At 42.7% G+C, this 21988-nt stretch overlaps 3 protein-coding genes across 3 annotated transcripts in view; 2 read left to right on the top strand and 1 right to left on the bottom strand.

Annotated features, from left to right (window-relative positions):
• The first annotated feature begins 724 nt into the window (after nucleotides 1–724).
• il17c (interleukin 17c) lies at nucleotides 725–3642 on the top strand. The gene is made up of 3 exons (XM_020624574.1): nucleotides 725–1203; nucleotides 1297–1514; nucleotides 2942–3642. Exons 1-3 carry the CDS (start codon nucleotides 1189–1191, stop codon nucleotides 3198–3200), a joined length of 492 nt encoding a protein of 163 aa, XP_020480230.1. The 5' UTR covers nucleotides 725–1188; the 3' UTR covers nucleotides 3201–3642.
• A 2168-nt stretch (nucleotides 3643–5810) lies between these two features.
• utp4 (UTP4 small subunit processome component) lies at nucleotides 5811–18097 on the bottom strand. The gene is given in 17 exon segments (XM_020624572.1): nucleotides 5811–6087; nucleotides 6180–6290; nucleotides 6392–6577; nucleotides 6692–6787; nucleotides 8635–8741; nucleotides 11021–11177; nucleotides 11444–11563; nucleotides 12739–12803; nucleotides 12959–13055; nucleotides 13286–13377; nucleotides 14840–15011; nucleotides 15112–15323; nucleotides 15476–15565; nucleotides 17228–17312; nucleotides 17413–17601; nucleotides 17944–18022; nucleotides 18024–18097. Coding segments are annotated over 17 exon segments (2049 nt in total). The 3' UTR covers nucleotides 5811–5970.
• Nucleotides 18098–18238: 141 nt separating this feature from the next.
• chtf8 (CTF8, chromosome transmission fidelity factor 8 homolog (S. cerevisiae)) overlaps nucleotides 18239–21988 on the top strand; it is a 10545-nt gene continuing 6795 nt past the window's right edge. The window contains exons 1-2 of the mRNA XM_020624570.1: nucleotides 18239–18548; nucleotides 19574–19697. Of these exons, the coding sequence (XP_020480226.1) occupies nucleotides 18496–18548; nucleotides 19574–19697 (177 nt within the window). The 5' untranslated portion in view covers nucleotides 18239–18495. The remainder of the gene's footprint in view (nucleotides 18549–19573; nucleotides 19698–21988) is intronic.

Genomic DNA, 21988 nt, shown 5'->3' with positions numbered 1-21988 from the left:
TCCAGTTCTGAATACACACACGTCCTGAAACATGCAGTATGTGAAAAAGAAAATGCAGTTTAATTTGCTTTTGTTCTGAAACACCTAGATAAAAGTGTATTCATTATTAATAATTATTTTCCTAAGTATCCTGAAATAAACAGGTAAATGGAAGAATAAACAAATATATGCATAACAATGTCTTACTCAGACACATGAAAGAAAAAAGTCCAATATACTCCACATGTCTCCTACTTGAAACAGACGTGTGTTTCTGTCACTATAAAGAACATTACACTGACTTACATTCATTTCATGGAGAATTACTCTAACTTCAGCTGCTGCTTGTCTCACCCCCACCTTCACAATAACCCTTCACAAACAAAGGCACGTACACATTAGTGAACATAGCTAATAATACTAATAGCAGAGATGTGTGAAAGAACAAACAGGCTATTTATATCTCAGCTCTCAGTCAGTTATTATACATAAATCCATGCAATGGCGATAATAATAATAGTTTGTCAGATGTCAGCCTTCAGGTTGGTCCAGTGGGTGCTCTTAAAATAGATGGTGACCTCATTTCAGCAGTTGTCTCCAGTTTCATCACATTGTATTTTGACAGCACCTTTCCTGTGTGTCAGTGGGTAGGTGTGTGTGCATATATTTCTGTAGTTCTTTTGGTTCACTACAGTTGTTGTGAGGACATTTTGGTTGGTCCTCACACCTTTTAAAGGGCGAAGACTTGGTTTTAGGGTTCAGCTTAGAATTAAGCTTAGGTTAGAGTTAGGGTGGGGTCAGGCAGTTAGTTGTGAAGGTTAAATTTAGGGTAGTGCGTGAGGGTACAGCGCAACTACAGTGAGATCAGCACATCTGTGTGAGTGAGAGAGCGTGTGGGTGCGTTGCCCACGCTGTGTTTACACAGGACTGGACCGTGCAAAAGGTGTTGTGACAACATGGTGCGGGGACTCGCCTTATTTCTGGGTTTGTGCGCGTGTAGAAAATTCCTGCGCCACCCCGTCCTGTGTCAGAACCCATCTACTAACACTGCTTTCACTCAGGAAAGAGGAAGTCGAGGAACGTTTCCATTTCCTCATGCTGTTGGTTTTCCCCAGATATGCCGGCTCAATAAATAAGACTTGCCACCATGCAGTGGAGTGAAAGCAAAGCGGACCCCTATGACATCAGCAAGCCAGAGGACACCCGGGGATGAACATGAAGCAGGTGAGTGAGACGCAGACACGGCCGCGCCATCGAGACCTGGCTGCTCTCTGCTTGCTCCACTACTTCATCTGACTCCGTTTCGCCCATCCACAGATTCTCATATTTGGACTTTTTCTCGTGCCCCTGTGTACGAGTCGTTGCTATAACGACCAGGAGCTGAGTCTGGTAGCCAAGAGGAAACTGAGCAGGCACTACCCGCAGCCTCCGGAGCCACCTGCGGAGACAGCCGGACCAAAGCCCTCCTGTCCAGTGGAGCATTACAGTCCATCTCAGGAACTCCGCAACAGGTCCCTGTCCCCATGGCGATTAGTGTAAGTAACACCATGTCGAATTGTCCCAAAAAGGGGGATCCGTGAGCGCTTGATTGGGTCCCTGATAGAGTAATCCTGGCCACCTGGTGGAGCCGATTTCAGAGGGTCCTGTTTAAAGACAGTCCCATTTTGTGATATAGGTTTGACACACTGACAGATGTGTTAGTCTCCTCTGTGATTTGTGCTGTGCCATAACCTTCCAGTTAGACTTTAACTTGCTCAGAAGTTCTCAGCTGAAACTGAGGAGTCCCAGTTACAGACTGGCTTGTGAGAACAAGCTGAGTGTATCTAGAGAATCCCAGAGACAGACTGAAAACACAGTGCGCTGCTTAAAATCCTGTCACTGGGCGAACAAAGAAGGTCTAAAGAAAGTCTCTCCCCCACTGTATAGATTAGTTTAGGGTTACTGCCTCCCAAATGATTATTTATTTATTTATTTTTTTACTTTCAGTCATTGCTTATTCGTGATGACATAAACTTTCTACGTCCAGGCAGTGCTCCAAACTCCTCCTAGCTCTTTGTTCACCTTTAGCTGCTCACTGAATGACTTTGTTTCCATGTAGAAACTAGAAACAAAAAAGGGAAATATTGCACCTTTTACCCCTTTACCCTGTGGTGGATTTAGAAACTGTTGGACAGGGTAGCCAGGCTGAGGCACAGACTCAGAGGCAGGTGGCATGGCTATTTTGTGTGAAAATGAGACACACATTGTGGTGTCTTGAGCTAACTTTGTCTGCACTGCTGATGTACACCTGGCTGGGAACACTGGTGATGCACAATGGTTCCCCCACTGAGGTGAATCATGCCCAGTACCCCACAACAACACATTTGGATGCAAATGAATGCAAATACCTGCATGATCAAATATAAATCTAATTTGACCAATGTCAATTATGAAGCACCAAATAAATGTTAGTTGTAATTAAGGCAACAATATGTTTTTTTTCTTTCTTTAATTTGGACTCTGGCAGAGGCGGCACCAGGGTGGCCAATCAGACGGGGGGGTGCGGGGCCCCCCCCCCCCCCGGGCTCTGCCCATGCATTACCCTTATTTAACAGCTATAGGCTATAGCTACTGGTTATTTAGGTAAATAAGGCACAAGATTTTGTATGAAGTAAATAAGAGGTTGTTTTATGCAAAAAGATGAGAAGTTCACTCTCACTGAAGCCCTTGCTTACTTGCTAGATTCTGAATATGACCATGAGTCCTAATGTTTTTTTTCTTATAATTTGGATATAATGTGAATATGTGAACATACATTCAGCAGTTTTAAAAACTCTGAATCTCCAAAAATACATTTTATTTTGCCATGTCAAAAAAGAAGGATTTTTCAAGACAGGGTCATTTTACCATTAGGTCACAGATATCAGTCGCATCTCCTCACTGCATTTGGAGCTGCTAACTGAATCTTCATGCTCCTTTGCAGACGTGTAACCAATGAGGACTACTTTCCTTCCTCCTACGCAGAGGCTCAGTGCCTTTGTTCCGGGTGCATCCTAATCCAGGGCACGAATCATCAAGTCGTGGAGAGCAACGACTACAACTCAAAAGAAATAAAGCAGAACCGGGTGTTTCTCAAAAAGGAGCGCTGCAGAGGTGGGAAGACATACAAACTAACACGAGTTTCTGTAGAAGTAGCTGTGGGCTGCACTTGTGCCAGACCCAGCACCAGCACCAGCACCTAGATGGGAGCCATCGAGACCTGCTGTCACAACATAGCACCACTGTACAGTTCATATTGTGTTTGTTTTAAAATGCACCAAGTTTTAACGAGTATCTCAGGGGTGTCGGGTCTCACAGTGTGGTCAGTCAGGACACTGCTGGCTACGACAGCACTGTCGTACTGTACCTCCGCACAGCTGACAGCCCTGGGATCATTTATGAAGCTTTAAAAGTTAGTCACATGGCCTGTTTTATAGGCCAATGTACTGTCATCGTTATGACAGTTGATCACAACTGATATTTGATAAATGATAATTGTCTGTTTTGTAGGTCTTTGTTGACCCTGTTTACTTGTTTACTGCTCTGCAGCCAATGTCAACTGTACTATGTACGTATCTTCATATTGACAGCAAGGCCATCAATATGAAAGTAGCTGTTTAGTTTTATAAAATAATTTAACTTAATAATTTAATAATATTTGAACAATTATTTATTTTTCATGTGAAATTTTGACATATTCAAAGGGTTTAGATTACTCACGAGTGGGTGTATTTATTTATGTTGGATATCTTGTAGTTTGTCCCAGTGGGACTCTGTAAGTGAAATATTGACTGAAGTTCAGTTTCTTTCAAGCAAAAATAAAGACAAATGTTGGATTAGAACATATATTCTCAGTGTGTTTCTTTATTCAAAGCTCTTGTTGGAACATGTAAGTTGAACAAAAGACAAACCAAAGACAGGTCTGAAAGTCCCAGGTCCACTGATGTCAGTGAGTTTTGGTCATTTGATGGCATAAAACACGTACTGTATGTTTTGGTTGGTAGCTGGTCGTGAGGTGCTGTCAGAACAGATATTCCTTTCAGTATAGTTGTAGGTGTAGCTGTGGTAGAGTGTGCTTTAAAAAGGATGTATAAATGAACAAATTTAGTTTAGTTTTCACTTAATTTGAGAAGGCCAGCAAACCCCACACAATTACATAAATGACTTTGTGGATAACAAAGTCCAAGACTTATTTCCACTGATGTGGATTCAAGGTATCTGCAGTGATTTCAGTGCATAAAGGACGAGGACCAAGCCTAAGCTGGATGACTGTGTTCTCCGATCCCTCAGACGCCACTGCATTAAGAATCGTCACTCTTCTATAAGTGATATAACCACATGGGCTCAGGATTACTTTGGAATACCTGTGTCAGCCACTACAATATGTAGTTACATCCATACATGCTGCTTAAAACTGTGCTGTGCCAAAAGGAAGCCCTATGTAAACAGTGTCCAGAGATTACTCTAGATGACATACAGTTGCTCTGGCCACCAGTACTACTGTGAGGAACCTTGGAGTCATCTTTGATCAGGATATGTCCTTTAAATCACACATAAACCAAGTCTCTAGAACTGCCTTCTTTCACCTGCGCAATATTGCAAAAATCAGGAGCATCCTGTCTCAAAGTGATGCTGAAAAACTGGTCCATGCATTTCTTACTTCCAGGCTGGACTACTGTAACTCTTTACTATCAGGATGTCCCAATAATTCCCTAAAAAGCCTCCAGTTAATCCAAAATGCTGCAGCCAGAGTACTGACAGGAACTAGCAAGAGAGATCATATCTCTCCCATATTAGCTTCTCTCCACTGGCTCCCTGTAAAATTCAGAATAGAATTTAAAATCCTTCTAACATACAAAGCCCTTAATGGCAAGGCTCCATCGTATCTTAAAGACCTCATAGAGCCTTATCATCCTAACAGAGCACTTCGCTCTCAGAGTGCAGGTTTACTTGTGGTTCCTAGAGTCCACAGAAGTAGAATGGGAGGCAGAGCCTTTAGCTATCAAGCTCCTCTCCTGTGGAGCCAACTCCCAGTCTCAGTTAGGGAGGCAGACAGACCTCTCTACTTTTAAGATTATACTTAAGACTTTTCTTTTTGATAAAGCTTATAGTTAGGTTATTATATTGTTTTCAACATAATCCTAGTAGGACAGTGAGGGAGGGTAGAAAGGTACGTAGTATGTTGTGTTATGTCTTCTGATATTTTATGGCATCAGAACAACTAATGTGGCTGAACAGGGATAAGACTGACAGCCATCTTGGTAACTGCAAGCAAACTGGGGGCCTAGGCTGTCTTGTTGCCACTGAGGATATTTAACCGTACCAGTGGTTTCTAGTCAACAGGACGGCCTTCGCTTGCACACATGTAGTGGTGTCTATGAAATTATTGGACATGTATTCTAGGTTAAGTTTGGTTTGGTGGACCATCCTTTAGTTACAGGCCTAAGCTGAGGGTCATCCCATGATGCTCTGAGCTCAGTTTTATTTTTATATGCCACCATTATGCGTCACTGTGTCCTCTCTCTCTCCCTGTACCTTTCTGCAGGTTGCCCTGGAGCTCTACGTTTCTGATGAGCAGTCATTGGCCACATCTACCTGACCAGTGTTTGATTGTTGTCTTGTTGCTTTTCTTGTCTTTTCTCTCTCCTCTATCCACTCACCCCAACTGGTCGAGAACCAAAACACCTCTAGTCTTAACTTCTCCAGGAGTATCAGAGCTGCTTCATAAATGGGAGAAGCTGGCAACCTGTTTAACTTCTGTTGTCTGGTCTGAGAGCAGGAAACAACAGTGAATACATTTCTCAGTCAAATCAGAAAGAGTGAATAATTCAATTTATTACTTTATCAAAACATTGTTTACAAAGAGGTGACACTAACACTTGTCAAACATGATTCTGGATGTGGGATTTGAAGTGAAACAATCTGCTCTAACATTTAGGCTGAGCAATCTAAAGAAAACCTGCCTCAGTTCCTTTATGTGGCAAATGTCTTCCTCCTGACGGGTGCAGGCAGCTGAGAAACGATGTCCAGCAGGGGGCGCTCCACTACAACCAGAGACTGGTCCTCCAATAAACTCACACACATGAGGTGCTGTGGACAGAACAAAGAGAACATGAGACATCAGCGTTTGCTGTCTGATTCCACTTGGTTGTGCAGCACTGTGCTCACTATGACGACAGCACCTGAAAACTCTTGCAGATCTTGAAGGCGTGACTGTGTCTGAGCCGCTCCTGCTCAGGAACACTCCTCAGTGTCATCTGGTTGTAGAGCCGAGTTGTTGCATCAGGGAGTGGCTGCATGTTGAAACAAAGACCTTAAACACACACGGCACTGACAGGGTTGTAGGTCTTGTACCAGCATGTCAGTGTAAATGACCCAGACAACGCTCACTTACCAGACTCTGGTCAATGATGCACAACATGAACATGTCGTGTACAATGATGTGAGCTGGGTTTCTGGGATTGAAGGTGATATGAGTGATGGGTGTGTCCCTCTCCAGCCACAGGGGGTGCAGGCCTCGTTTCTGCAGCTTCCGACTCCACTCAGTGTACTCCTTGTGCAGCAGGGAGTACTCAAAGATCTACACCACAAGCACATGGCAGAAAGCACACTGTAACGCCATCTGTGGAGTGTGTCCATGTCAGTGTTACCTCTGAGAAACCTCATGTTGTGCCTGACCTTACTGTGGATTTACCTGTTGGTCAGCATGTGCCATGATGAGGTTGCCAGTCATTGGGTGGATTGCTATAGCAGTGGGACAGGAACTATACACTGGAACTGTACAATGAAGCTGCAAACACAAACGCAAGGAGTTTACTGTTGTGTCCATTGTGTCCGAGAAACACAATGGACTGGGGTTGCAGCGCTATCTGGTTTCAGGGTATATCATGGTATGAAAATCGATTGTTAGCATATCATGCACATTTGTTTATTACTGGTATTGAAGAAGAAAATGCAATGCGTGTGCACGTTTCTTCCTCAACTGCCCGTAAGCTGATAACCTGTCACCAAACTCCATCCAGTGAAAAAGAAATCAGCAGTGCAGGATTTTTCTGGATATCTCAAAACGAGCACCTTGGAGAACACCGTCCCTCTGTGCAGATCAATGTGGAACATTTATAACTTCTGTCACTCAACTGTGAGCATATAACCATCAGTCATACAATGCGCTTTGCTCAATTCTCACGTACAACAGGACGCTGATCCTGATCTAACCTCAGACACACACAATCATTCCTGGCTCACAGTGTGTGTGTGAGTGAAGGTCCAGACAGGACCAGTCTGGCTGTGCTGTCATGCTCCTACAGTAAATTAGCAACTATGCTGATAGTTGTTTAGGGCATTCTGAGAACATTCGTCACCATTGTTTTACAAACCAATCGATTAATAGAGAAAATAATCAGCAGATTAATTCCTCATGAAAATAATCTGTAGCTGCACTTGGATACAAACCAGTTCAGCAGAGCTCCACCTCAACCAACAGTCAAGTCCTGCTTTTACATCAGTGCACGAGTGACAGGCTGTTATATAGTATGACAGTATAGAATATATAGTACAGCAGTTCTCTGCATTGAGTATCCTGCTTCTACTTTTAATACCTTAAGTACATTTTCCTGATAATACTTAATTTTACAGTTTTCAGTACAGGACTTCCACCTGTAACAGAGTAGGCTCCTTTTACAGTTTGACATTAGTGCTTTTACTCAAGTAAAGGATATGAATCCTTCCTCTACTACTGGGGCTAACATGCTTTAGTTATAGAACATGAGGTGACAGTGGTGCGGTGGGTAGAGCAGTCATCTCCCAACCAGAAGATCGAAGGTTCAAATCTTGGTGCTGGCAGTTCACGTGTCGAAGTGTCCTTGGGCAAGACACTGAATGCCCCCGATGGTTAGAGCCATCGGTTGACACAGCCACAGATGGCTACCTCGGTTCTGTACCAGAAGCAAATTCCTTGTGTGTAACATACTTGGACAATAAAGGTTATTATCCTTATGTTGTAGTTATATGCTTTTTTGAAATCATGTTTATAATTGTATAAGTCAGGACTGCAGAAAGAACCATCTGTGCCATCCTGCCCTCCATGGAGGACCTATACACCTCACGGGTCAAAAGGAGGGCGGAGGGCACAGAGGATCACTGCAGACCCCTCACACCCTGAACACAACCTGTTTGAAGTCCTCCCCTCTAGACGGCGCTACAGGTCACTGTACGCCAAGACAACCAGTCACTAGGACGGTTTCTTCCCTCATGACACCATACTGATGAACACTTAACCCATGACTCTGGCTGGACACAGCATCACCCCGGTGCAATAAACTGTAAATATAACAGTATATATATACTGGTCTGAAAGCGCTTCTGCTGTAATGTGTGTATATATACGGTCTCTCTCATTCCTGCCCTGTTCTGATTGCTTATATTTTCTGTTTGAATGCACACATCGTTTTTTTTATTTTATTTTCCATTTCTTGTTGCCTACAAATAAATCGAGAGCCTCTGCACTGGAGTCAGCTTCCTTATATGTTCAAACACACTTGGCCATTAAAGATGATTGAGAGTGTCATCATACCGTGACTACCTCATACCATTACAACCCTACTATGGCCAGAGAAGAACACCTGAGCTCCAACTCACCTTCTGCTTGTTAAGATTGTAGACGTGAACCCTGCAGTCTGTGGCTGCTGTAGCGAGCCATTTGCCATCGTCACTTGCAAACATCAGGTGCACTGGCTGTCTGGAGCCTGGACATCAAACATACACACAGCGCTTATACACTCTGCAGGATAACAGCTCGGGTGGTGTGCGTGTAACTTCAAGTCAACAAATGCCAAGAGTCGCTTGCAGTTCTGGTGAGATTAATACAAGTATGGTTCAATGTGCTTTGACAGAGTTGTTTCTTCTGCATCTGTAACAAGATTAACATGTGATTATGATGAGAAAACAAACCACAACATGATCAAAACCTGTTTCTGACCTCATCCTGCTGCGGTCTTGGTGTAGGAGACTAAAAGATCATTTGATTTCCTTCAGTATTATTTAAAGTGCATCTTAATCGTCCATTTGAGGTTCCATATCCCATTTCACTAATCCAAACAATATATTCCTCCTCACAGCTCTAGCGGCTGCTGCTCCAGCGCCTCATTGTTTTGTACTCCACACACCGGACACCTGTCAGCCATGTTAATGCTTAATTATACAATCGCTCCTGAAAATAGTCGGACCCTTTCTCTTGTTGCATGCACTGCATTGCAGGCTTGGTTTTAAATAAAAATAAAACTGCCACTTCTGCCCATCAATACTGATAAAGTGAAGACATTTTGGCAAACTTTCAGTCTCATGGTGAAGTTTGTTTCCCTCCTGTTAAAATGGTAGTATAGCGCCAAAACAACAAAAATCATCTCAAGGCACTTAACATAATCCAGACCTTACAGTACTGTAGAGGAAAAACCCAACAAATCCCCCTGAGCAGCACTTGGCGACAGCGGGGAGGAAAACTCCCTTTAGCAGAAGAAACCTCTGACAGACCCCGGATCTTGGTGGGCGGCCTTCTGCCTTGACCGGTTGGGGTGAGTGGATAGAGGAGAGACAAAAGAAGCAAAGCAACAAGACATGACCAACTAACACTGGGGAGGTTGATGTGGTCGGTGACCGTTTATGGTTAGACATGAAGATGAGGGTAAGGTTGGTCACATTAAGCATCTCAGAAAATGGACTAGTTTGGGTTAGAGCTGCGGTTGGGTTCAGGCCAATGTAACGGAGAAACCGATCAACATGGAGACAGACCACCTTGCCAGGAAGATGCAATACTGTTTAAAAATGGTGATGATGTTTATTTTCAGTTGGGGTGTACATCTCTCAGTCTCACATGATTCGATAACATCTCATTACATGGTCCACGATTAGCTACAAAGACAATACAGCAAACTCTGTAACAATACAATGAGAGTCAGCATGATTTTGATTCGATTCAGCAGGTATTCATTTTTAATTTAGCTTTTATTTGAAAGACTATACACTATAGTATCTGTAAAGGGTACAAAATTCAAAAGGGTTAGTGTTTCCTAAGAGCAGTTTTGTATTTCGAGCAGCAAAAGCCAAACAGATAAAACATAATGTCTACTCTTTCCAACAGCAAACCATGGGCCCTGGTGAACAGTAAAGCTCCAGCTGCTGTTTCACCTCATCACACAGAGCTGGATGTGTTGTTTACTTAAACCCCACTGACTCGTGACTGTGTGCCTCAACTTCAAAGTCACTGTCATCTGTCCAACTGCCACATTTTCAACAACACAGACGCACATCTTTGACAATGAAATAGCTTCTAGCCTCAGCTACTGACTTCAACCCAACCGATGTGCTCTGAAAGTAGCTGCTAACAGCACTAGCACTGCTACTTGCCCCAAGCTAACTGTCCTTGCAGCAAACTGTCCTGTTTCCATCGGTTCAACAATGTGTTGCCTTGGCAACGTCGCTACTAGCGAGGTCAGCGTGTTACTCCTCCTGGTATACTCAACACAACGCTGCCTGTTGTGCACTCTGAGAGCGGCTGCTAACACTAGCACTGTTTGCTGCTGCAGCCAACTGAGTTTTATTCAGGACCTGCATTAAGAAGTGGGCATGTGCTTGAATGCCAGCAGGAGATGGTGTGTCACACATATGCATACGCACACGCCAGAGGCCCACACTAGAGTGGAGCACAACGAGAAACCGTGACACTTAGCAAAGGTCGGTTTATGACATCCATATCGATTTTGGATCGATTTTTTCTTAAAAACGCAGATCTAAATCTGACCCTTGTATTGGTTTATGTTTACACATCTAATTGTCACCGTCTTTCCGGGAAGATGACAGTGATTGCTCACAGTGAAAGTGCCACAGATAGTGAATAAATGAGATCTTAGAGCTGAGGACGATGCTTGGCTGCTCTCTTACCTCCACACAGCTGCTGTGCTTCAAATCACAATGCTGCTTCCCACCCACCCACCCAAACTCCCATGAGCAGTGAGGACTCTGCACTCACCTGACTTGGGTTTGAGGGTATGAAGGTATTTGCACTCCAGCTGGTCGAGGCCGATAACAACAACTGAAGAATGACTGGTGGAAGCAAAGAGTTTGGAAGAGTCAGAGGAGAAGCAGAGCTGGTGGGCTGAGGAAAGGTCTTTGGGTAGCCTGGACACCTGGAGAGAGGAGGAGGATGGAAACAGACAGAGATGAGCTTCATGCGTCCATACACTTAGAACGTAGCACTAAAATCCTCTAAACATACCAATGTTTAAAGAAGCTAGGTTTACATTTATCTCACCCCCAAACAAGTTCTGCTCATGGTTTTACTGCTTACTGTAGTTAGAGATCGCATATACATGTTCCTAGGTTGACCGACAGGGCTGTGTGAGTGACTAACATGGAGATGAAGGAGTAGCAGCGGCGGTGCTGAGGAGCCCACCTTGCTGATGCTGATGTTGTTGTCGTATTGTAACCTGTAGAGACGGACACTGGAGACAGTAGAGTAGGCCAGCCAGCCTGGCTCAAAGCTGAGAAAGACAACACAGACCCCATTATCTCCCTGCCTCGCCCCCCGTCACACACACACACACACACACACACACACACACCTTTCTGTTTCAGTAGTCGCTACAGCCCAAGATTAAAGAACCAAGCAGCCAAAAGCCATGATGTCAAGTACCTCCCTGAGAACAATGTCTTGATTTTATTTACCAACACCAGAAAGAGTAACAGGGTGATAGTGCAGTGTAATAAAGCCAATGTGTTTGTCTGGTCTGTACTCTCTATTGGAAAACAGACATGAACAGACCTACCAAAGACAGTACGGTGGTTAAACTTAAAAAGACAACATATGCTGTAAGAATGAAAGAAAAATAAAATACTGCATGGTTAAAATTTAGTTAAAGCTGCAATAACTACCTCAGCAGCGCAATAAGATGAAAACAGTTGACATCACAGGCCTTAGTGCCCAATTCCATTTTTTGCAGGATCCCATCTTTTGTGTTGACGGCTCATACTGACGTTTATAAATTATATGTATCCAACTCTGTACCCCATGTGTGAACACTACTGAGGTCCAAACCTGCAACACATGTGCATATTTAACTGAAATGGGAGACGCACATAAAGGATAAAACCAAGATTAGTGCGACGATCCAACTGCTCAATTTCCACACAAACTGTTTGACTACGACATGTTCCTTCCAACTTGACCTGATCAGATGCTTCTACATAAATGTCCAGCAGATGTGAAATGTCCTCATCTTCCTTAGTGATCCCCATTGCCACTCTGCTCTATGACAACAGATGTTTGCTGACAGCGGTCGCATAGTCAGAGACCAAATATTACTTAAATCTAGGACCTTGTGTAGAAACAGCTCAGATCTGACATGAAAAGATCTGCTTTGGTTTGTTCACACTTCCATTAAATGTGTGTGGGACCGTGTTTATGGTGCCCTGGCAAAAAGAGGTACAATATTTATTTTAGCTTCTGTTATGTTGTCACCGACTTATTAGGGAAATATCTGGTGCTTAATCTGCCCACCACTGTGTTATGGAAAAAGGGGGTTATGTTGACTTCCAATATATGAATATACACCTTTTCAGAATAAAAGCCTTGATGTTCCTAAAAAATAACAAGCTGAACCTGAACCTGTCTAGGACAGATGGTGACAGCAGAGTTAATGGGCAGAACAAACGCATCGTTAACATAAAAATACACACATCAGGACATACCTTCTTCTTCAGCTGGAGCAGTTTTTCTGGTTTCCTCTTCACAGGTAGAAGGTCACCAGCCTTTCCTGTTAACACACAGCAGAAACTAGCACAATTATTCTACTAGAACAACTGTTCAATCAGATAAAGGAACATTTCTTAGATCTTTAGTTTTCAACATTACTTTTACTGCTTGTTATTTCTGTTAATGTGTTTCTATGGATGTGTGCATTTTCCTCACCATGTCCATCGCTTTCCCCTAGTCTCCACAGCTCTAAATGTTCAGCGAACTGGAAAAGCAGCTGCCCTGCTTTCTTTGCACAACAAACGAGGCTTCTCTACATGGAAGACAGATAAGGGCAATCATGTACCATGGGAACAGTCATTTTCTTCTTAAATATGCTCCTTATTATATATTAAAATTGTGTCAAATGTATAAAAAGCTAATCAGGTATATATTTATGTGCTTTTTGGCCAACACAAAACAATATGACAACGTATAAGATTAAGTCCTTTTCCAAACGCTAATGATCTGTGGGAGGTTTTCTTCTACGGATTATGCACTCACATGTGGGAAAGCTATTTTGCGCAGTGCTGACTCCTGGGTGTTCTTTTCCACCTTGTCCAGCAGGGGTCGCACTACCAGTTGGGTGTCCATACCTGACACAATTGCAAACATTACAACATCTGATCATCACCATCTTCCTGTCCTATGACAGGTTCACGTTTAAGATGATGGTACAATACACTGACAGTACTCGTTCCCATGTTTTGAACACTTCAAAAAAGCAGACATCTATTCTAACATACAGGGTGCTCTGAACCAGAAATACACACTTGCACATTTCTGATTAACCAGTGATTTGTTGAGTGACACTGGCTGTCATTATTGCAAAAGTGGAGCCAGGTTCAACTCACAGCCCCATTAAAAAAAACAAAGATAGTTGTAACTAATCCCAATAACTGTAGGGTTATCCACCAATGTTATGGATCTTGTGAGCCAGCGTATGAACAGAGATAGGGACAGGTGACATCCTAGTGTCAGAGAAAATGGAAACAATGTAGGCATCCTGGTGCTCGGGAGTCGCTACAACCTGTGTTGATAATGTCAATGGCTGCAGTTTTGTTGAAGCGGACGAGGACAGTTTGCCGTTCCTGTTCTTGACCCCATGAGGTTGTGGTGGCTGTGAAAGGATGGATTTGAACATAGAAGAATTGCCAGAGTTCAAACAGTCATGAGTCTGAGAATCGTTTTGAGCCCTATGCCCCCAAAACCCACTGCAGGCAGTGCTGGTGATGGGTTAAACGCCGTGAGGAGTGTGACAGAAACTGAGCTGCAGGATATGATCAGGGGAGACCAGGGGGAACCCTGAGCCTTCTCTTAGTTATGCTGCTGCCCCCCCAATGATGCTCTCCTCTCTTCATGCCTCTAAAGTGATCATTTAGATTTGAACTAAACAAAATACTTTGAGTTAGTGACGTGATGAGACTGTAACTTATTTCTTCTTGTTTTATGGGGAACTGAAAAGAAGCAGAAGAGGAAGCTGCGTATGACCCCGTGCCAGAAACGGACGTAGCACAGGGAGCAGAAGTAGAGCAGGCTAGCTTAGTGGCTATGCTACAAGGCTGCCTGTTTTTAATCTGGATGTGAGGTCGAACGGTTGAATGTCTCATTTCCTCAAGTGCAGAGTAGAAGAAGAAACTGTTGAAATGGAGTCACCTTGTTAAGTGACCTGTGGAATGGAATATGATCCTTCTTTAGACCCGTGACAGTCAGGTCAGAGTAACTTCGGAGGCCAGATGCAGCACAGGTGGGAAACGAATGACATTTGTTAGTGAAGAACGCAGGATTACCTGAGTGGTAACCAGAGAAGGAGACCAGAGAAGTACTGGAGACCGCTGCGGTCTGTTGCTCAAAACACTGCGCAATCTTGGATGCCGAGGATGGAGGAGCAGGGTCAGCTGTGTTACCTTGGAAAAAGCTCACTTGCTTTGCTTTTTCCCTACTTGGCATGATGAAACTGTAACTTCATCACCATTCAGTCTGGATCACATTCAATTTAAAAGATCATCACAATAGCATATGTATGCCAAACAAACACCAACAGCACATTTAACTGACCTCCAGATACTACAGCAGTCTCGGTGTGGGCAAGTGCCCTCACATCATGGGAGTGGTTTTTAAAGGTCCTAGTTCTGACCCACTCCTTCTTCTGCTGGTCCACAGTAGAGGAGATGAACTGGAACTGGATGACAGTACCCTCTGATGTACCTGCTACCAGACTGCTCTCATCCTGTTAAAGATTTACAGTTTAACATCACTGATTCTGTAGGGTTGTGTACCTAAAACTGCCTAGAATTTGTGAAAGTCCTAATTGTTGCTTGCACACCTACCTGTGAAACAGAAAGAGCCAGAACGTCCCACTTGGTAACCAGGTGAGTTCTGACCAGAGTTCCTGTAAATCCGTCCCAGATCTGGACCATTCCTGCAGAGTCACCACTGATGATAGTGTGGTCAGAGAGGAATGCAACACACCAAACCACCACCTCTTTGCTCTTGGATGCTCCAATACCTCTTTCCACCAGCAGTCGTTGTGTGGCATGGCCTGAAGCCAGCAAAACCAAACAAAATCAGAATACATGGAGTTTTAGCAAGATATCAAACTCACTTTGTGATGGTTCATTTGAATATTTTAACTGATCTTAGGCTCAGTGTTGACTGTGCAAATCACCTCAGGACTGAATAGTATCTGCTTACCTGTGTCAGCATCAAAAATTCTGATCATGCCCATCATGCCAGCAGCAATCAGCATGCCTGAGGAATGCCAGGACAGAGAGACAATACGACCTGGAAGATCATAAAAAATAAACCGCTATCATCACCAGGTCACAGGCAGGGTAAAAGATTGTTGTGCATTATGAACACTGGTCGTTTTAAGGAGCTCAAATAATAAGTCTGTTGAAGGGACACATTATTATTTATCAGTTAAATATAATGTTTGCATAGTGATGTAACTGTAAGCACAGCTCCAGTCATGGTGAAAAATATTGTTACTCAGAAAATCACTGCAATCACAAAGTCTTTGCCGCTCTCATTCATGTTTTTTTTGTTTGTTTGTTTGTTTGCATTGGAACAACACAAAATGCCAAATCTGATCCATTCCACAAAGAACTCCAAACATGGACTGGACAGAATTATTGACATCTTCATCTTAATATTTGGTAGCCGACCCTTTGGACAAAATAACTGAAATCAGTCCCTTCCTGTAACCATCAGAGAGTTTCTTCCACCTCTACTGGAATTTTGGACCACTCTTCTTTTGCCAGCTGCTCCAGGTCTCTCAGGTTTGAAGGGTTCCTTCTCTCAGCTGCTGTTCTGAGATCTCTCCACAGGAGCTCTATGGGATTTAGACCTGGACTCATTCCTGGCCACTTCACAACTCTCCAGCTCATTGTCTGAAACCACTTCTGGTGCTTTATGAAGTCTGCTTTGGGTCATTGTCCTGCTGTGAGACCCATGACCTCTGATGAAGACCCAACTTTCTGACACTGGGCCCCAGAATTCATTGGTAGTCTTCAGATGTCATAATGCTACACATAGTCAAGACATTTGGGAATCGTAGACCACATAATGAACTTCAATTGAAAATTGGGGGTGCTAACAACGAACAAGTATATGACATCAAATTTCTGGGTGTCATGGTTGATGACAGATTCTCCTGGAAATCTCATATCAGATATATTCAGCATAAAATAGCTAAAAATATATCGATATTGGCAAGAGTTAGATATATGCTGGACGTGAAAGCACTTCGCATTTTGTATTCTGCATTGATATTACCATATTTGGAGTATGGCGTTGAAAACTGGGGAAACACTTTGAAAGGGAAGGGGGATATAACTTAAGGGGTCACTTAAATTTAAAAGTTCATGCTATACGTACAACCAAAAAAAGATTCTGTATTTCTATAAGTGGGGTCAAATTATGGAATAATTTAAGTGTGGACATGAAAAACAGTACTAGAATTGAGGAGTTTAAATATAAATATAAATGTATGTGTTATACAAGAATAAGAGATTTAATCAAGAATGCAGGAAGGAAACACTCTGTTTTAAATTTTCTGTGTATTACTTGTCTGGTGAAGAAGAGAATTACCTATGTAGAGATACTGCTTGCAGCCAATGATGCATGAAATTTTTTGTATAAGATGATGTTATGGGGTAGGACTGGATAAGTCTGACTTCTTCCTACTCCATTCAAACATGTACTAGGTATAAGCAAACTGATTCTGGATTAGCATTGGCTGGATTTGTGTAATTATGTGTGTGTTGATGTCATTTGTTCTGCATGTTTGAAAGAATAAATCAAGTCAAATCAAATCAAACCCAGTGGCTGAAGCAGCAAAGCAAACCCGGGTGGGGAGCCAAAATTTCTGGCCATGAGTGTATGTCATTTATGACCATAACAGCTGAAAAGAACAAACACTGCTGAATCAGCTTGCTCTCTTACCTTTCTGTCTGTCAAGATTTCTTTGAAATTGAATCCTCTCCTGCTGTATTTCAAACATTTTCACTGTCCCATCTTCACAACCCACCTGGCACAGAAAACATGCATTCAGTTCCTCTAAATGCTGGGACAACTTGAATATTAGGGTGGGGTGGAGTAAATGTAATATCCAGAAGGTCTTGACTGACCGCTAGCAGTGTTCCTTGGCTGTTACTGCTGATGTTCCAGATTGGTCCTCCATAGGCTGCCACAGTGTGTCTGGGTCTTAAGTTTTCCAGGTCATACTCTGTGATGTGTCCATTCAGTCCAGCACTGAAGAGACGCTGGCTCACCCAACACAGAGCCTCAGCAGCCCTGCCGTCCTGTCCTGGCATCACCTGTCCATCAAAACAAGCCTAGAGATGATCCCTCTACATTTACCTGCTGTTCCAAGTATCTGCTTTGCAGCAACAAACCCGACTGTTCTAAAACGCTGCACTGAAAATCTCTATTAACTAATTAAGCAGTTTAGCGTTTCCTTGTTCAGTGAAAAATGAATGGATACAATGTGACCTGGCATTTTTATGTAGAACAGAGTGAATACGTCTAACACATGGGACCTTAACAATGAAAGTGATGCTGTTCAGTTGTTAATCCAAGCAGACGACTTTAAAAAAAATCTAGTTACACGTATACCATGTGGGAAGGGTAACTTATCAGGACTTGCTCTGAACAGTTACCTTTTCTTGAAAGTAACTATCAGCAAAGTTGAAGATCTCCACGGCCCCATCAGCCCGGGCCAGAGCCAGCCGCTCCGATGTTAAACGCCATGGCTGTGATCGCACCTGGCATGTAGTCGAAGAACCGGACACGGTGCACCTTAAATTCGCCCATTTTTACTATTAACGAAAACATACAGGCAACTTGTAAATACGCTGTCCAACAAAACCTCACAAGTTAAACACACGGAATGCAAACTTTGTGTTTAACAACTCATATAAGACTGTTAACCATCACTATCAGGAACTATTTACCCGCTATTTTCTTCACGTTGACCAGACTTTCTCTGTTACAGACACCACACGCTGCAAAACATTGGGACCACGTTGAAAACCTTTGAGCCGGAACTATATTCAAGCAGAACGTAAGTAACGGAAATACGTCATCATAACGACGGGACGCACAGCTGGCGGGAAATATCACTGAAGTCTGAACGCTGCCTGAATTGTGCTGGTTAACTGTGTGGGGACTTATTTTGTGTAAATGGACTAATAACATATTTTGTTTTGTTTATGTTACACTGCGGTCTGCGCTGTCTGTCTGTCATGGTTCAAATAGTCATAAGGTAAGAACCGTGGACTAATTGTAATATTACCGTTACCTGCTGAAAGCGCGTGTTTACAGCCAGGTAACGTTGCTATCTATAAGATAACTATCGCTAGGTTAGTAAAATAGCTAACGCATTATCAAGTGCTTCTGAGTGAAATTCTTATATATCGAACTAAACAGTAGCTAGCTCATGATGGCTATTAAACGTTTTGATACGGATTTCAGCAGTATAACTTGAGTTTGAGTGGGATTTTCTGTGGCATTTAGGGACACCAGGAAGAAATTGTTAGCTCTCTCTCCTTCCGTTCTGTAGTAGTAGTAACGATAATATATTAACTCATAAGATGAAGTGTTATGAATTTCCAGACGAAGTCTCTCTAGGTCCTGTTATGTATTTTTAGTCAGATAGATATTGGATAGATACTTTATGTATTAGAAATGTTTAGTGGAGATAGGATGTCTAGTTAGACTGTTAAATGCTTAGTCATGCTTATGAGTTTCTACAGGGTACATCTGGTCAAGGATAACTAGAGAGAAGAGTTGATGACTGTCAGCAGACAGGGTGTTTAATATTATTATTATGACATGTATAACTGTAGCCTTAGCCATAATATGTTCTTATGTTTAATATCACGACATGTTACTAGAGGTCGTGTGAGAATGTTTTTAGCTACACACCACTTAATCAACAGACACACACATTGATTTACTTCATGTTTTGACTACTGCTATGACCAGCTGCAAAGCTGGTAACAGAGACGTCTCGGTTGACGTTTCTGTGTAGTATGGGGCTAGCCCAACCGAGGGGATATAATGTATAGGCCTGGGGGGGTCAGGGTCTTTCATCTTACATCTGCCTGTGAGCAGTTTGGAGGTGCAAGATACCTGAGCGTGTAATGTTAATTTTACCTGTGATCCTTTGAATAAATCAGCACTGTTTTGAAGTTACTTGGACTGTCTCGTCTCTCAGAGTTAGCAATGGTAATAAGAACCATATCCTGCAGTCCCCTAGACGCTGTCTATGTGTGTGTGCGCCTGTAGAGGCAGTGGGGATGGTGGCCCTTGTCCAGAGTGGCTGCTGGTGGAGCTGCAGGGAGAGATGGTGTCCAGGCACAACTCGGGTCTTACAGGAAATGTCATGGGAGATTTGCTCTACACCAAAGAGGTAAACAAATGACTGCACCACAAACCTTTGCTTTGAAAATGAATTTTGGATATGCAGTGTGGTCAAAAGAAAATCAGATTTAGTTCTTTTACAGAACTCAGACTTTTAAGTTACTTTGCATAAATAATGTACATGTAAAACTACAAAGGGTTTGGTGCCATGTAGGAACAGGACATAACATGGTAGTACGGGAACAGTGCTGGTAGTACAGTTTAAACCTAAATGTTGGTGCACTGACATTGCAACTGTTTGTCATTGTCAGAGGCGGACCTAGTGATTTGGGGGCTGAAGGTAAACTAAGCTATTCCCCCAAGTACACGTGTGCTCTATTGTCATTGATTCAATTGATGAGAATGGTGTTGGGGTGTATTTTTTGCTATGGTTTTTGTGAAGGTTGTGCACGTGTAAAGCTGGTGAAACCTATGTGAAAATCCACCGGCTTTGGGTCATGAGTGGCACAATGAGATGCTTTTCTCGAAATATTTGAGAAAATATACAGTACTTGCAACATGTAACCAACAGCAAAGCCTGAGCTCTGGGGACATAAATTGGTCAGCATTTTGGAGACATGTCAAATGAAATCATGTGTGAAGCAGCAACTTTGTCTTTTAGTAGGTATTAGATTAAAGATTCTCTTAAATGTACAATATTGATTTTTAACGTGGTGTTACTCGTGAAAGTAGTTGTTTAGTTATGGGGTATCGGTATAAGATGTATCAGGTAATGCACTTAATTGGCATTTACTTTAACATATAGCATGTGTTAAGAAGGGTACAATCCTTTTTCAGAAGGAGTGCCTGGTATTTGTTTTATGACAACTGTCTGGAGTAAATATGCATTTTCTTTTTTAGGTGCGACCTTGACAAGCAAATGTTTTCTCAGCAGATCGCCATGTTGTGCCAAACAGCTATGCGTTGGGGATTTCTTTGGGGTACAGGTCTACAAAATGAAGCAACTTCTTATGCATTGTCCTTGGCTCTACAGGTTTGGTCACTGATGTCCATACGTTGAACGGACATGATCTGAAACGAAAGCATGGCTGTGGTCGACGCTGAATCAAAATTCTGATATTGTGCATTCTGGGACCAGGTCCACTTTACGAACATGTTTGTAGAGTCGAGATGTTTCTGTTCCCTAAGAGCTTGTCGTCATTATGGTTAGTTTTCTAGATGTAGGTTTCCTTCTAGGATTAGCTTAAGGACAAATGTATTGATGCATTAGTCTGAGGTTTAAAATGGCAACATTTGACAAAGTAAGAGCAGTTTGCAATGAAATAGGCTGAGGCATTGAAAGGGTTTTGCCTACTTGAAATTACTTGGTTAATTATCTTCATCTAGAAGGTGGTGTTCACGGTATTATATCCAAATAGGAAGGTTGATGGCCATTTCAACAGTTGTTGTCCTCAGTCTATTGCTTTTGGTGCTTCGGGAGAATTCCAACAAGGACAGGCTAAGAAGTCTTGATTTTATATATATACTTTTTTTTAAAGACCCAAGCTTGCTTTTTGTAGACCTGTACCATATTGTGCTGAGGTGCTGGGGGAAGGCTCCGGATTGACAGTCTGAGTTCACTGTCACTGGCCGCCCTACTTGTTTCTGTTCTAAACCCCCATTGTTCTCTCGGCTTCTCTCCCCCCGGTGTGTGTCGTCTCTGGAATCTGATTTGTAGTGGGTGAGGTAACGTACGTGGATCACTTATTGGACGCAGAAGGCAAATCGAGGGTAAGTGCAAATACATCCAAATAAAAATATGAATAATCCAAGGCAGACTTGTGTTTGTTAGCTTTGGTTTCTTTATTTTCATTGCTGGGAATTGTTCAGATTCAACTGGTGGAGTGTGTGAGATGGAGACATGCTGGAGGCGTGTTTTATTTGGTGTCATCTGCAGGATTGATGCTCTTATAAAAGGATGTCATCTTTCTTCGTAGGCAATCCTGTGAGATTGCAGTAGCTGACAATGTCCCTTTTGGTTGCCGGATTTCCTCCTTATGACCTAAAGGGGTCTAGTCTGCCAGAGGTTGTTACAAGGCTGTTAGATGGTTGTTAAATTTAACTCATTCTGTAGAAATGCTTTACTGGAAGTCACCTCCAATATCTTAGTAGTGGGGAATCCTGTCTCACTGTGGATTTTCTGCCCTTTGGATGTTGGAAATATATTCTCTATATTTACCAGACTTGCCTGCATTGTGTTAGTGACTGTGGAAAAAATGTGATATCCTAATAATGTAATTTTATTTGCAAGCTGTGGACAAGCCTTCTATCAGAGTAAAAATGGCATCAGTAGTGCATGAA

The sequence above is a fragment of the Monopterus albus genome, unplaced genomic scaffold, assembly GCF_001952655.1.
Source record: "Monopterus albus unplaced genomic scaffold, M_albus_1.0 scaffold332.1, whole genome shotgun sequence".
NCBI classification, from domain to species: domain Eukaryota; kingdom Metazoa; phylum Chordata; class Actinopteri; order Synbranchiformes; family Synbranchidae; genus Monopterus; species Monopterus albus.
Note: the sequence above shows the minus strand (reverse complement) of the source record. Positions and strands in the feature narration are given on the sequence as shown.